At 31.7% G+C, this 13,748-nt stretch overlaps 2 protein-coding genes across 5 annotated transcripts in view; one reads left to right on the top strand and one right to left on the bottom strand.

Moving 5' to 3' along the window:
- The window catches only part of LOC126857347 (uncharacterized), a 116,051-nt gene extending 105,896 nt beyond the window's left edge, over nt 1-10,155 (top strand). The window contains exon 3 of the mRNA XM_050606697.1: nt 10,062-10,155. Coding sequence (XP_050462654.1) covers nt 10,062-10,086 — 25 coding nt within the window. The 3' untranslated portion in view covers nt 10,087-10,155. The remainder of the gene's footprint in view (nt 1-10,061) is intronic.
- On the bottom strand, nt 1,744-12,520 carry LOC126857280 (uncharacterized). Of its 4 annotated transcripts, XR_007688475.1 has the most exons (6): nt 12,360-12,516; nt 11,790-12,077; nt 6,232-6,777; nt 5,382-5,687; nt 3,332-5,184; nt 3,120-3,244 (listed from the first exon to the last, which is right to left on the bottom strand). XR_007688475.1 is itself a non-coding variant. In XM_050606560.1 (5 exons), the coding sequence occupies exons 3-5, from the start codon at nt 6,754-6,756 to the stop codon at nt 3,020-3,022; spliced, it is 1,056 nt and encodes a 351-aa protein (XP_050462517.1). In that variant the 5' UTR covers nt 6,757-6,777; nt 11,790-12,077; nt 12,360-12,520; the 3' UTR covers nt 1,744-3,019. The 4 variants fall into 4 exon arrangements, 3 of the variants coding, with proteins under 3 accessions (XP_050462517.1, XP_050462494.1, XP_050462504.1); XM_050606560.1 differs by lacking the exon at nt 3,332-5,184 and having other exon boundaries at nt 1,744-3,244; nt 12,360-12,520; XM_050606537.1 differs by lacking the exon at nt 3,120-3,244 and having other exon boundaries at nt 3,251-5,184.
- Between the last annotated feature and the right edge of the window lie 1,228 nt (nt 12,521-13,748).

Here is a 13,748-nt window from a genome sequence, read left to right as displayed (position 1 = left end):
CAAAAGCCGCGCACCGCGGGGGGCTGCCTTGTTTTCTCGGCTTTGTAAACCGGCTGTTTCGCTAGCCGGTTGCTTCACCTCGTTACTGTCCTTTTTTCCCATTGCTGAAACAAGAAGCTGGCATCAGGAGGTCGTTATAACGCGCGTCCACTTTTCCGTTTCCCCTGACCGTCGCGTCGCGCCGGCCCCTCGACGGCCGTCGGACGTGGTTCTTGCGTGCTGCAAATAAAGCTCTCCTGGAAACAAACAGGGTCGAGTTGGACTCGGTCGAACAAATTGACACCCCCACGCGCACGTACAGCGTGCGGACCACGGTGTCCTGTTTCCCAACTCGAGGATGTTGATTCACTTTAGTTTACTAGTTTGTTTGACCGCGTGTTGCTCGTAACCACTTTTTATTTGAAGAACTTTGTTTAAAAAGGACTTCTGTCGCGGGATGTATCCTGAAAAGCATTTCTCTCGCGATGTATGCTAAACAAAACATTCAAAAAAAAAAAAATCCTCTAGATTATGTAAAATATGAGTGTATGTATTAAAATTACGTAAAGTGAACAATTACAGTTTAGTAAAATATTGTCGAATATAAAGATTGATTTTTTCTGAATCATATAATAAGCCTTTCTCGATTTTTAATTTTTTTATTTTGCAATCTTTTCTTGCAGTAATAAAAAATTAATAAATTTATTTTCCTGCATTCTATGTCCTGTCCTGTAATATACCTAATATAAATTCATTGATAAAATCGTTTAATACTGTACGAGGAATCGGTTTAATTGTACATTCGTTAACTTCCGACTTTCATTCAGAATCACTAATTTCATCACAAGGAGCATAACCAGTGATCCGATGATCACCCTTGGGGAAAGCACTTCTAGGGATGATATCGATCGATAGTTTCGGGAGAGGACCGTCTCTCTCTTGTGCGCCGACTGACTGAGAGATATAATGTACGTTTATTAAGTGGCAGTCACGTGGCATGTACTGATACAATGATATCAGTTTTGTACCAGGGCACGATTCGCCACGTGTCACTCGACATGAATCCAGCGCTTTCGCTTTATTACGACAACGGTATTCACACCCCTGCCGGTATCACTAGTCGATCGTAATCACGTTTGGCTTCTCTCAGTCACACAGAATCATAGTCGCGAGCGTAAATCTGACAATGAGTGCAACGCGTTTCGAAAAGTGTCGAATACTACGCGAACTCTCTAAGGAAATGTGTAGAAAGAAATGCATCAAACATAGAAGTGTTATATAATCTTTGGAATGGTTTTCTAATACCTTTTTTGCAATTCTGATTTTTTGTTTAATGTTTTTTATTTAACAAGATGTGTAACAAGCTCATGTAATTTGCAATTATTTAAAAATCGCTCCTGTATTCGAGATTGAACAGCTGTCAACGAAAAATATCGCAAAGTTTAACATATATATATATATATATATATATATATATATATATATATATATATATTATATATATTTTATTATACTAAATAGAACGCAAATTTATTTATTTTTATTTGAGATATATATTGAAATTTATATATTTGTTTCTTGATAAATATGATATATTTTTTCCGAAAATTTGCTTTGTGTAGAAAATTATTGATCGCTTTAAAACTTCTAATTAATCAATAATATATATAATTATAAATTGATCGCTAAAAATTGTAATTTAATTATATATTGATTGCTAAAAAAATTGTAATTAATCAATAATATATATAATCCTTTATTTTAACATTAGTTTAACTAAATTTTATTTTTAAAATCTTTTCATGTTTATTAAATGTGTAATAATCTTTCCAAATTATGTTTCTCTCTTTCTTTCTTGATTTTCTGTTTTGAAATGATGAATTTGATCCCAATTATGTTTTGAATGCAATGGTAGTCGTAAATATCCATACAATTATTATTATATTTTTTTTATTTATTCTAATACGAATTCTGAAAGATTCTCGTCTCTTAGTGCTCTTAAATGCTTGAATTTTGGTATCTTTTAGAAAACATATATATATATATATATATATATATATGTATGTTCGTATGTTTATAAATCAATATTTGTTTACATTGGTATATGTAATAAAGACTGATTATATATGTTGGTGATATACAATTACTGGACTATGTTTTCACGTAAACGTAAAATAATACTACATTTTTTTTTCCTCATATCACTTTCGTGAGTAGATCCCACGACCACCCGAATTGAGCCCGCATCTTGACATCCGCCGGTCTACCAACCATTTAGCAATAATTTACTCGTCGCACGGCCATGGAATAGCGTCGAAAAAGGCCTCGCGGAATGAACGGTGTGGTCGTTGATACCGCAATGATGATCCGAGTCCCACGGGTATATTGTTGTCCAATGACATGTCCGTATTTACACATCGCACGTCGAAATTGCGCGCCGACGGCGTAAATGCACCCGTATGAGACTCGGAACTGGCGTGAATAATAGCGATAAGTATGTTCCTTCTTTTCTACAGAGCCTACCGACTGCCCTCGAAATGAGAGTGCTTTGATTCAATATCAAACAACAGCTAATCTCGTTTGGGATGATGAGATTAATTCTGATGTATTTGAGATATTATGGGAAGAGGGAAACATCTGTGTTGTCCATCGCTTAATCGTTTCTTTTATATTTTTACACTTGAAAAGTATATCGATATATTATCCATTCATAAATCCATTTATAATTATAAATAATAATAAGAGCTCCATTTTTATATATTAAAAAAATCTATGAAAATTCTCTAGAATTTATGAACGTGAAAAAAAGTAAAGCTTCAAATAAAAGCAAAATTTCGGAGATATTTATCTTTATATTTCTTTAAAAAGCTCAGAAAGAATGTTAAAAAAAATTGAAGAATGTAAATGTATACACATATAAGAAATAATTTTCGTCGCGCATAATAAGACTGGAATTAATCTTTCTGCTTAAAGTATTTTTTACATTATCCCGAAAAATCTTTTGTCATCTCAACAGTACCGCCTTTTGCTTAAAGAGCATTTACCCCTTTGCGTCGATGAAAAAACTGCATTTATCTTCTCGCATAATCCCATCTTTTCGTAAAAAAAAATTCCGACATTCGAAATTTATCAATTGCTTCTTATAAGCCACGGAAGCTGCCAGCAGTCTTGTCGCTATTTCTTCCAGAACACCGCGAGAAAAGGCATTATTCAGGATGGTAGACGTTGACAGATTCGTTGGGTGAGTGGTATTAATGTGTAGAACCTGAAAAATCGACGGATTAGATCGTAAACCCTTGTGATTTCGACGCGGCTTCGTCGGTTTTTTCGAAACGAGTTTTATCCACAGTACCATTTTACAGGTGTTTAGATTTTACACATACACATTATATAATATATATGTATATATATATCCATATCTTTTCTTCCTCTAAGAATATTACGTATACATTATAATATAAAAATTGTCATGACCCCAAATAGGAGTTATATTTTAACACGCAAGTCTGAGCCAGTACTATCTTTGTGCCATACTTTTAAAATTCTTGAAATTTTTCATAATCTTCGCGACAGAAATGTGAAAACTTTTATTCTGCAATTAAAATAGCTGGAATTGTGTTAAAATTCATTTAAAAGAACTTATTATTTAATTTATAAATTATTTAATTTCCAAACTTTTGTCTATTAGTTTGTTTGTCATTCTTCTCATCCATGCACAAGAGAATATCATTTAAACGCGTGTTGTGAAGAGAGTTCGGCTGCCTCTCTAATGGACTAACTCAAGTGAGACTTTTCAGCTTTGCTACTGAAATCGGTTGCATTGATGGCCCAAATAACCCGGACCTATTTTACGGATATGCCGAACGGATATATACCATTATTCTCCTAGTGCAGGGTCCTTAGCCCCTTTTCTCCTTCTTTGCGTGTCATGCGGAGTCACCAAAGTCACCAAAAATCGGCTACTGAATTGTTTGATTTTGCCCTTTTTGAGCGGTGATTTACGAAATGTTTAAGTTAACGAGTACAAATAAATTTCTCATTCTCAAATGGAAAGACACTTGGGCACGATTGGAAAAAAAAAGAAAGAAAAGAAAAAAAAAACAGAAAAAGAGATAGACCGATTCTTTCGTCTTGAGTATAAGAGAGATCGATATTTTTTTTTTTAGTGAAAAAAACAAGAGTTGCATCCAAATAGTTTTGTCCAGGTCAGCGTCTAGATCTGCCACAACAATCTTTCTGTTCATAATGTAGGTAGGTGACCGAAAGCAACATGGGGTTTTTTTTTGGACAAATGTTTTACTGCCTTACAATAAATCAATTACTATTGAAATTTTGCGAATGTTTCATTCTTTTCTTTAACGAGAATCTTTTGACTGAAACTTTATCTTTGTCGTGCTTGCATAACATCTTGACTTTTCGCCGTCTCGAACGGTTTACACACAAAATATAATTTATACAGTTTTTATTTAGTTTAAAATATTATTATTAATACAGAAATTAACTCTTTAATCTCTTTAATCACAACAGAGAGAATAAACGTCATGCCGGAATATTTCTTAACAAAATTGTTAGAAAAGAATGTATACAATATATTATTACATATATGTATATAATAAATAGTTAGTTATCTGTTTATTATATACATATATATGTAATAAATACAATTTAAATATTTTTTATTAGATGCATGCTACATTTATTCTTTGTTTAATAAAAATAAAAAACTGCATATTAATAATAAGATAAAATTACACGTTAATAATTACTGAATACGCTACTTTTCGAAGAGGCTATTTCGATTAGCTAATCGAAATAGCCTCTTTGATCCATAATAGGAATCATCTTTTGAGCTAATATCACTGTATCTGGATTCTTAAATACGTCCATCTTTGTCTCTCCCTGCAACTTTTCTAACAAAACCGCGAAATCTTCAGTATCTTTCGCATCGGCCATCATTCTCAAGTTAAGTATAACACCTGCAAACACAGCGCATATTCGTCTCTTATGCAGGGCTGCTTTTAATTTTTCCATTGTAGGTGCTTTTGTAGCACAGCCTATCAAAATCATTGTATTCGTCAAGATTTTCAAGTATGAATTCAATAAGAAATCATCATTCTCGAATTTTAGTTCTATTTGCGGACAAATGCTTAAAAAATAGTGCAAATCAATAGCTGGAGATGAATAAACAGACATTTGATAATCCACCTGTAAATATTTGTTTAGAAAATTAATTTGTTTAGAAAATTCTTATCTAAATATTTCGTGCAAATTAAAAATTTGATAAGTTGTAGTAAAAAGCGAAACTTATTCTTCATATGTATATTCGAACGATTATTTAGTTTTGAATTTATGTTTTCAATAAAATAATTAAAGCTTATTTTTAATGAGAAGAAAAACATTACCATTAGAACGTCGCTGAGTTTTCCATTGTCATTTTCTTTGAACATTATGTTGTTAATCCAACAATCACCATGATTTAAAACACAGAATTCGTTAGTATCGTATTTGTAAATGTTGGTGCATCTATCTCTAAATGTCTTCACCAGTCTATCTAATTTATTCGCGATGTGCGCGTACTTCTGATCCCTCCAATCTCGAATCGCTTTACTCACGTTCAACAGAGACACTTCCGACATTCGCATAAAACTCGCTGGACAATTTGCAGACAGAATCCCGCCGTTTTTAAATGATTCGATCAACTTGGGTTCCTTCAAAGTTCACTATTTAAGTTTAAGCTTTAATTATCTAAATACTTATAATATTGGTATCTTATCATTTTAATTTTCTTATATATCAAATAAAACATATTGCAATTATAATAATTTGTCTCTAATAAAATCGATAGATTTTATAGAATAGCTTTCCGATTGCGCAAAATAATATATAAAATAATTTATGAAAGATATATGCATTGTTCTATATTTAAAAATACTTATTTAATTTTGTTATAGATAACGGAGTAAAAGTTTTTATAAACGAAAGCTCAAAAATAAGAAGAGTCTTTATGGGTGAGTAATTTAATTTTGTAAATATTTTTCATGTTTTTCAAATCTTAAGATCAAATTATTTTTTATAATTAGATGCAATATATATATATATATATATATATATATATATATATATATATGCGAAATAAAGTATTGCATCTAATTATAAAAAATAATTTGATCTTAAGATTTGAAAACATAAAAATATTTACAAAATTAATATATATATATATATATATATATATATATATATATATATATTTACCTTCTCGTGTAATGCCACGGAACCCGCGTGTAGTTTGGCTAATTGTTCGATCACAAGAAGACAATGTTCCATCGGCAGTCCTTTTTGTCGATCTTTCATAACGAATCCTCTTTCCGATAGATTCTCCATAACAAGAATTCTAAATTCTGGCGATCCGTACCATAATTTCGGTCCCAATTGCTTCTGCACGAGCTTCTCGATCTTTGGCAGCACGTCTTTCAACATTGTTAATTCGCATATAAACAAACCTTGGTCGCGAACCATTGTCAACTGTATGCCGCTTATAGGCTCCGATTTCATGACGATATCAGCGATTTGTATGGGGATTTTCTTATCACTTTTGGATGGAATGGTATATGAAATTCGCACTTTGAAGAAATCACTAAGAAAGTTGGTTCCCTTTGTTAAGTTGGAATTACTCTCTACATGAAGCACGTTAATCGTTTCATCACAAAATTCTTTCCGAAGTACCATTTTGAAGAACTGTTTGATGATCGTGTCGTTCATTTCTTGTGATACGTTCATTTTATTTGTTGAATAATAGTTCTGTAATAAAACATACATTTATATTATTTATATACATTTTATATGAGATATTCTGAGATATTTAACAAAATGTTTATTATTGAAAAGAATTATGCTAATGTAAAATTGTCATTTATAACTAATATAAATTTTGTATTTTAAAAACCAAAAAAATATTCTCTTATTTTGAATTCTAGAACTAATATCTATACATAAAGGGTGCCCCAAACTTTACATAATATTTTTTTCTTATTTCTATTTGTAGAATATACTCTCGCAGTTTGTCGGGTAAATCTTGGGATACTCTGTATATATCAACGAAATGAACAAGAACAGAAATGAATAAAGTAAGTTAATGATTAATTGAATCAAATCTTTTATATTATACAGTAAATAAGATAAATAATGAAAATGTTTAAAAAAATTTGCACGTATACGTGGTATTGGTAATTTTTGATTAATTTTTTTTAAGGTTTGAGAATTCAAAATTAAAAAATATTATACCTATATCGATTATTTATCAGCTATAAATATTAAATTTCATGTATATATTATCATCAATGCTGTCTCAATTATTTTAAAAGCAAGACAATTGTAAACTTCAATTTTATTCATTTTTATTAATTATATTACAATAGAAGAGCTATTATTCGCGATTTGATAAAGTTAGTAAGAGTAATTTTTATTATTTACAGTTTTATTATTTTTTTATAATACTTACTAAATTTTACTCTTATTTAAGCAGTTCCACTGATTTAACAGAGTTAATTCTTCATACATTAAACATGTCGACAAACATTTCATGTTAAACAGACGAGCACACAAATTGTACGTTTTATCAGAAGATATAACATGTTACGCGTTGCATGTGTAATCATAAACTGCAACTGCAATCTCGTTGGCAGCTACCTTGAACTATTATTTGATGAGTCATTAACTAGGATTACATCATAGTCTTGAATAGTGCCGTATTATTCGCCGCCCGATAGGCAAATATAGAGTATCTCGTATTGAGATGATTGATAAATTTCATAGACATTAAATTCAATTATTTTGATTGATAATGCAATATTAGAACAGAATTTTAAATTAAGCAAGCCGAAAGGAAAATATTGTTTTCTCGAAGGAGAAACTATGGTCAGATCCGAAACGGGAATGATTGTGCTTCGTAAATCATAAGACTATTCGTGCAGGCCGTTTTTTCGAAGGTCTTATATATAAGCCACGATGGACTGTCGTATAACTTTTATAGAAGGCAAAAAAGTGGCTACTGTGTTGCTCGGTTCGAGCCTTTTTATTGCACTTATGGCGATGCGCTTGTCTAGTTTTTCGTAAACGTGAACGCTTTTACAGCCGTCGCGTGTGCGGTAAGCCAGGAACAGTTTCAGGTGCTACCACAACTTTATGAACGGAGATGGATAGATTTTACCGCTAGTTTTGAAAATTCCACAAACATATACAACAAAAACAATTGCCAATAAATCATCAATCTCCGCTTTTCTTTTTCCTTCCTTTTACGAAAATATTTTCAGTCTTAGCGTTCCTGGTGGATTCTACGCTATTCTTACGCAATCACCGTTCGTGATTTTCAATAGGGGTTTATAATGTAAACGGGATTTTCATTTCTTTTTTTAGCGTTGGTTTTTTAGAGACGAAAGGTTGAAAAGCTCATCTATTGATTGTCGAATTCTTCCGATCGCAGTTTTATGCAAGGATAGAATTTATGTGTAGAAATTATATTTGCGTTTCTAATAGTAACAATTACTCTAAAAGCATATATAAGAAATTTACGTCATTGATAAATAACATGTTATAAGTGTTATCAAATTATATTGTTATATCATGTTATATCATGAACTTGTACGAATCTTGACAATTACGATTATGCAATGTAGTCTAATAATGCGCATAGACATCGCACATTACTGGGCATATAAATTTCAGACTTATCTCTCTCTTTTGATTTATTCACTTTTATGACATTACGATAAATCAAATCTTAATTTATATATGCGTAGATATGTTATAAAACAATCCAAAAGTTATTTTATTAATTCCATAAGATATTATATTGTACAAATCAAATGTCATATGTATTTTCCTACAAAAAATAAATTTAAAAAAAAAATTACTTATTGGATTTTTTTTATTTTTTATATTTACGAATATTTTCATATGAAATCTTCAATTACTCTAAAAGTTATATTTGCTTAGTCTGTTTGTACAGTATTTTGAGATTTATATTATAAATTAAGAGATACAGATATCTAATATGTTATCTCTAGCAAATGATGAAAAAGAGTAAGGAAAAAGATAGAGAAAAAGACCATGTTCGAAGCTATAAGCAAAGCGCGTGGCTCGTCAAACTTGAAGGCATCAAAATGAATCTGATGGTACGTGTTTAACCCAATTCTAAAAAGGAACCATAATTTTAAAGGCTCAGCAGGGCTGTAAAAGCGCATTGGGTATAACAAAAGTTGCCGAGTAAATAAAGGCGCGACCTATCGGCAGGGAGTGATGCCATTGCGCACGGCATGGCACGACAGCACAAATTCGGTCGTGTGCGGATCCCCTTCTCTAGAAAATTTTGAAATTGGCATATATTTGGAGAGAAAGTTCGAACTATATACATTTCGTTGATTATCTTTTACGGACCACCCAGTCAGTTTTCATATAAACGGAGAAGAAAAAAAAAGAGAGAGAGAGAGAGAAAGTCATGTCAAAATATATTTTATTTTTATGCAAATGTGCAAAAATATTTTTAATGTATAAATTACAAATAATATATAAAATCTAGCATAGAATAATTTTCTTAATTTGTTTTTCAACTTATGTGTCTTATAGTAGCACTAAAATGTATGTAGCAAAAAAGGAATTTTAATTTTAAATATGTTTATAATATGTATTATTATTATGTAATTATGTTTTTTTACACACGCAATAAAAGAGTCTCTCATTTTTATTATTATGATTTATTTCCCAGCATGTATCTTGCTTGAGAAAGAAATTGATCGCATGCTCTATCTTGAGGCATAATTTCGTCATATATACGTAATGATTAGCAAATAACAATTATTTTCATACTTTGTGCAAAAAATGCGATAATGATTAATTATACGATTATTATTAATCATCCTCTGATATTAAGTTTCGCGCGAGAGACCTCGCGGATGCTTAGTTGGCTTGTGTGTGTTAATCAAGTTAAGAATTTATATAAAACACTCTGTGCACGTCACACGCAGAATGGATGATCGGCAAAGGGCGGATGTGACATAAAACGGTTATATAAAACAGATGTGTTATAGGAAGGAAGCCCCTTGGCACCCCTGAGCTCTCGCGAGCGAAGCCTCTACGAGAAATCTTTACATATGCATGGACCATTAGCGATACCGTATAAAATCGACGAGTTAGACAATAACCTGAGTGTAGGGGAAAGCGGAAGGGACAGAGGAGGAAGGCTTCTTTTCTTGAGTCACGTCATAACAAAAGTGTCGATATTATCACATTACAAGTACAAGTCATATGATTATACTCAAATAAAATTTAGATTAAAACTTTATTAGAAAGGATCGTTAATAATTCGAATTGTGAATCATAATGACGGCTATATATTTTTTATATTATGGAATATTATATCTTTTATCTCTTCTTTATTAATTTTTAAGGAAGAAAATTAAGGAAAAAAATTAAAGTCGTTTTACTTCCCTTCGAAATAAATAATATGTATGTTTTTCTTTTTAGAGATAAGATAAAATCTTTGACGAGTTAATAAGATCAGCTGTCAATAGAAGAATTAACTTAATTATCATCTTACTGTAAACATTTCTGACTTATGGACTTCATCAATTATGGTCAGTACAGACAGAGAAATACGCGTCAATAAATTAAACCGTCAAAGAAAACTTTCACCCTGAAACCATGGACCATTTGGAAAATTAGGAAACGTCGATTTAGGTAAGACTCTAGTAAATGTTAGAAAGAAATGCTCGACGGGACAATAGGACAACAAGATTTGTTCGACAAATAATTTATAGAGCTATTACATGGTTGAATCAAAGTACCGTAAATACAATTGCATTTCTTTTCTTTATCCAAAATGTGTAGCTAATTTTGTTTTCTAACAAACAACCACTATTTTCAATAAAAGCTTTCGCCGAAACTTTATTGCTTTATATTACAGAAAGTGTTTTCCAACTTGTTTATCTAGGAGATTGTGATATAAAAAATAAACAATAAAAGTTATTCTCTGATTATTTATTATTATATTTAGTGTTAGAAAATTTCTATAGAATTTAATAATTACTGTAATAGCTATATTTCAAAAACATTGCATAGAACTTTGCATAATGAGCTTCTCTTAATATTAATATTGATTTATATTTTATTGAATGATTTAAATTCGCGATATTAATATCGCAAAAATTTGAATTATCAGATTACCGTTTTATCATTGTAGGCAGATTGTAAGGAAAGTCTTTTATTCGTTCTTTCTGAAAACTTGTTTCTATTGTGTTACGAAACAGCAAAAATACAGCAGGAAAACACCAGGGTTTAATGCCCTTGCCCTTTTATTCAATGGTAAAATTTCGTGGAATATTTATATGTGGCATTAATTTTTCTTACTGAATAGAACTGTTGTGATATTATATCTCTCAAGTGCAGGATATCTCTTTCAAAATCTATATTGAGAGAATAATTTTTGATACAAAAATTGTATATTGTGTTATTTTATATACACGTAATGAACAGAAATTTATTAACATTAACAAACCTCTCAATTTTTATTAATTATTTTTTATGATGTAAAGACTACTTAAGCTTTTAGATAAAGATTAAGCTAAGAAACAGAAAGAGCGCATATATATCGGATGCAAAAATAATCTCTAAAATTTTATTTCTGTACAAGTTATTAAGTATTATGCTTTTTTAGAAAAACTATTAATTCTAAGTGCTTTGATATCTCTTTTTTGAAAAATTGTATTCATATAAATAAAAAAGTTTATAGAAAAATGAAAATATGTTATTGACAATACCTTGCATCGCTCTTATTCTTCTGATAAATTTTGCCGCACTTCCGCTTGTCCTATTTTATTTTACGCTTACGATTGCAGCCAGCTGACGTGTCGGCGAATCGTGGCTCCACACTGCGAGACTGTCAATTAGGAATCCGTCGGACGTTCCCGATATCTGCTGAATCGTCATTTCCCTCTGCGGCTGTTTGCAAAATGTCAAAGCTGATAGTCGCGCGTAATCTCGAAATCTCTGATATCTTATATGTTTCCTTGTAAGATTGTTGTTTTCCTTATACGAGCATGGTTTTCCTTGTACGAGCACAGATAAATAGAAAAAAATAAATATAAATGTCTCTCTCCGTGTTCATTTTTTTTTAAATGCTAGATAAAAATAATACAAAGGTAAAAGAAAAATTTGTACAATTTATAATTTTCCATTACAACATTTATAATTTTACATAATCTTGCATCGATTTTTGATTTTTGCGAATCGACTGAGAGCGGAGATTGAATAAAAGGATATTACGCAAATCTATTTTGTCACGGGTAGCGATGATATTATTTAACAAACAAGCCGGATGGTGGACTTACGAGAGTACTATTACCGGTAATCCCCGCATCGTCTTTAGCACGGCCGCACGCGGTGCGCGCCTATTCACTGGTAATTAAGAGATTAGAGCCTGTTGCCTGACACTTTGCCTCTGTGTGTTTCTCGTTCCTCTTCTCTCATTTCTTAGTCCTTACGACGACTACACACGCACGCTTCTTATCCCGATCGCGTTACAAAGCATGAACACGAAACACCTTGCGCAAACAAATTTTTCGTGTAGCTCGTACGAGTTCTTTTTGTTACTCATTAAAATACTTTGTTTTGCGCAGAGAGTACATTCTTTTCAACAGAAAATAATTATAAACAATAGTAAATTATTTGGCATCTATTCATAAATGGCAAATATATTTTTAGCACAAATATTTGATTATGTTTATTTTAAAATAAAATATTATGTACACAGAAATAAATTGTGATATCTCAAGTTTTAAAAAACTTAATTGCGCTTTATTGTAGTATATTTTTATATTTTTTATATATTTTACATACTTAGCGACAATGTGTATAGCCATTTGTAATGCTATTTATATAATTTATATATTTATATAATTACTAGCGCATTAAATTCTACAATAAATAAATATTACAGCAATGGAGACTGTAATACTTATTTTGAAAAAGTATAAGAAAATTTTAAATAAAAAATATTAAATGTGTACGTGTTTGTGGATGTTTTATTTGTTCGTTTTATATGTATATATAATATATAATGTACCTATGTATATATAATGTATATATAATAACATATTAAAAAATATGTATATGTTTAATTATAACATACATACTTAATCGATATTTATAACTTTCGAATGATGCCCCGTTGTGAAAAATTGCACGCATCAGTGCATGCTTTCTACATCAAGATCTTAGGTCGCGCAAATGACGAAAAACCCGATTCCTCGATACCTGACAATCCAAAAGGTAGCGCCGTCGATCTTTCGATCGGTACAAGCGAACGAGCACGCATGTATATGCGACCGTGCACGACGGTCAGGACACGTCTCGAATATTTTACCCCGGGAGTTTTTCCTCTTTAATTGATTCAATCGGCGAAAAACACGGGCGAGACCGGCTTCAACCCCCTCGGGGGTTCGCGCGCCCTCTTCCCCGCCGCATCATCCGCGCTTCCGACAGCCAACCGCTGTAACGAGACGCCAGAACCAACCCCCTTCCGAATAGAAACGCCAACCCCTCTTCGCGGTTAGTCTCTCGCCTGTTCCTTTTCCTCACTTACCCCTCATCGCGGTTATCCCACCCCGCGTTTCGACCCCCTTTGTTCTTTCTGCTTATCGTCTCCTTTTCCTTCGATGTTTTCCTTCGCGCGCGGGGGCCCCTCTGTCTGTTCTTTCGTTGCGCAATTAAACCTTTAT

The sequence above is a fragment of the Cataglyphis hispanica genome, chromosome 2 (genome assembly GCF_021464435.1).
Source record: "Cataglyphis hispanica isolate Lineage 1 chromosome 2, ULB_Chis1_1.0, whole genome shotgun sequence".
NCBI lineage: Eukaryota > Metazoa > Arthropoda > Insecta > Hymenoptera > Formicidae > Cataglyphis > Cataglyphis hispanica.
Note: the sequence above shows the minus strand (reverse complement) of the source record. Positions and strands in the feature narration are given on the sequence as shown.

What these genes read in the sequence shown, in the direction of transcription:
- LOC126857280 (XM_050606537.1), bottom strand. Translation starts at nt 6,756, where the DNA reads ATGAACGTATCACAAGAAATGAACGACACGATCATCAAACAGTTCTTC. An exon ending in CCGTGGCATTACACGAGAAG is followed by an intron (nt 5,688 to 6,231) that starts GTAAATATATAT and finishes TGAACTTTGAAG; the next exon opens with GAACCCAAGTTGATCGAATC. An exon ending in AACTCAGCGACGTTCTAATG is followed by an intron (nt 5,185 to 5,381) that starts GTAATGTTTTTC and finishes AAATATTTACAG; the next exon opens with GTGGATTATCAAATGTCTGT.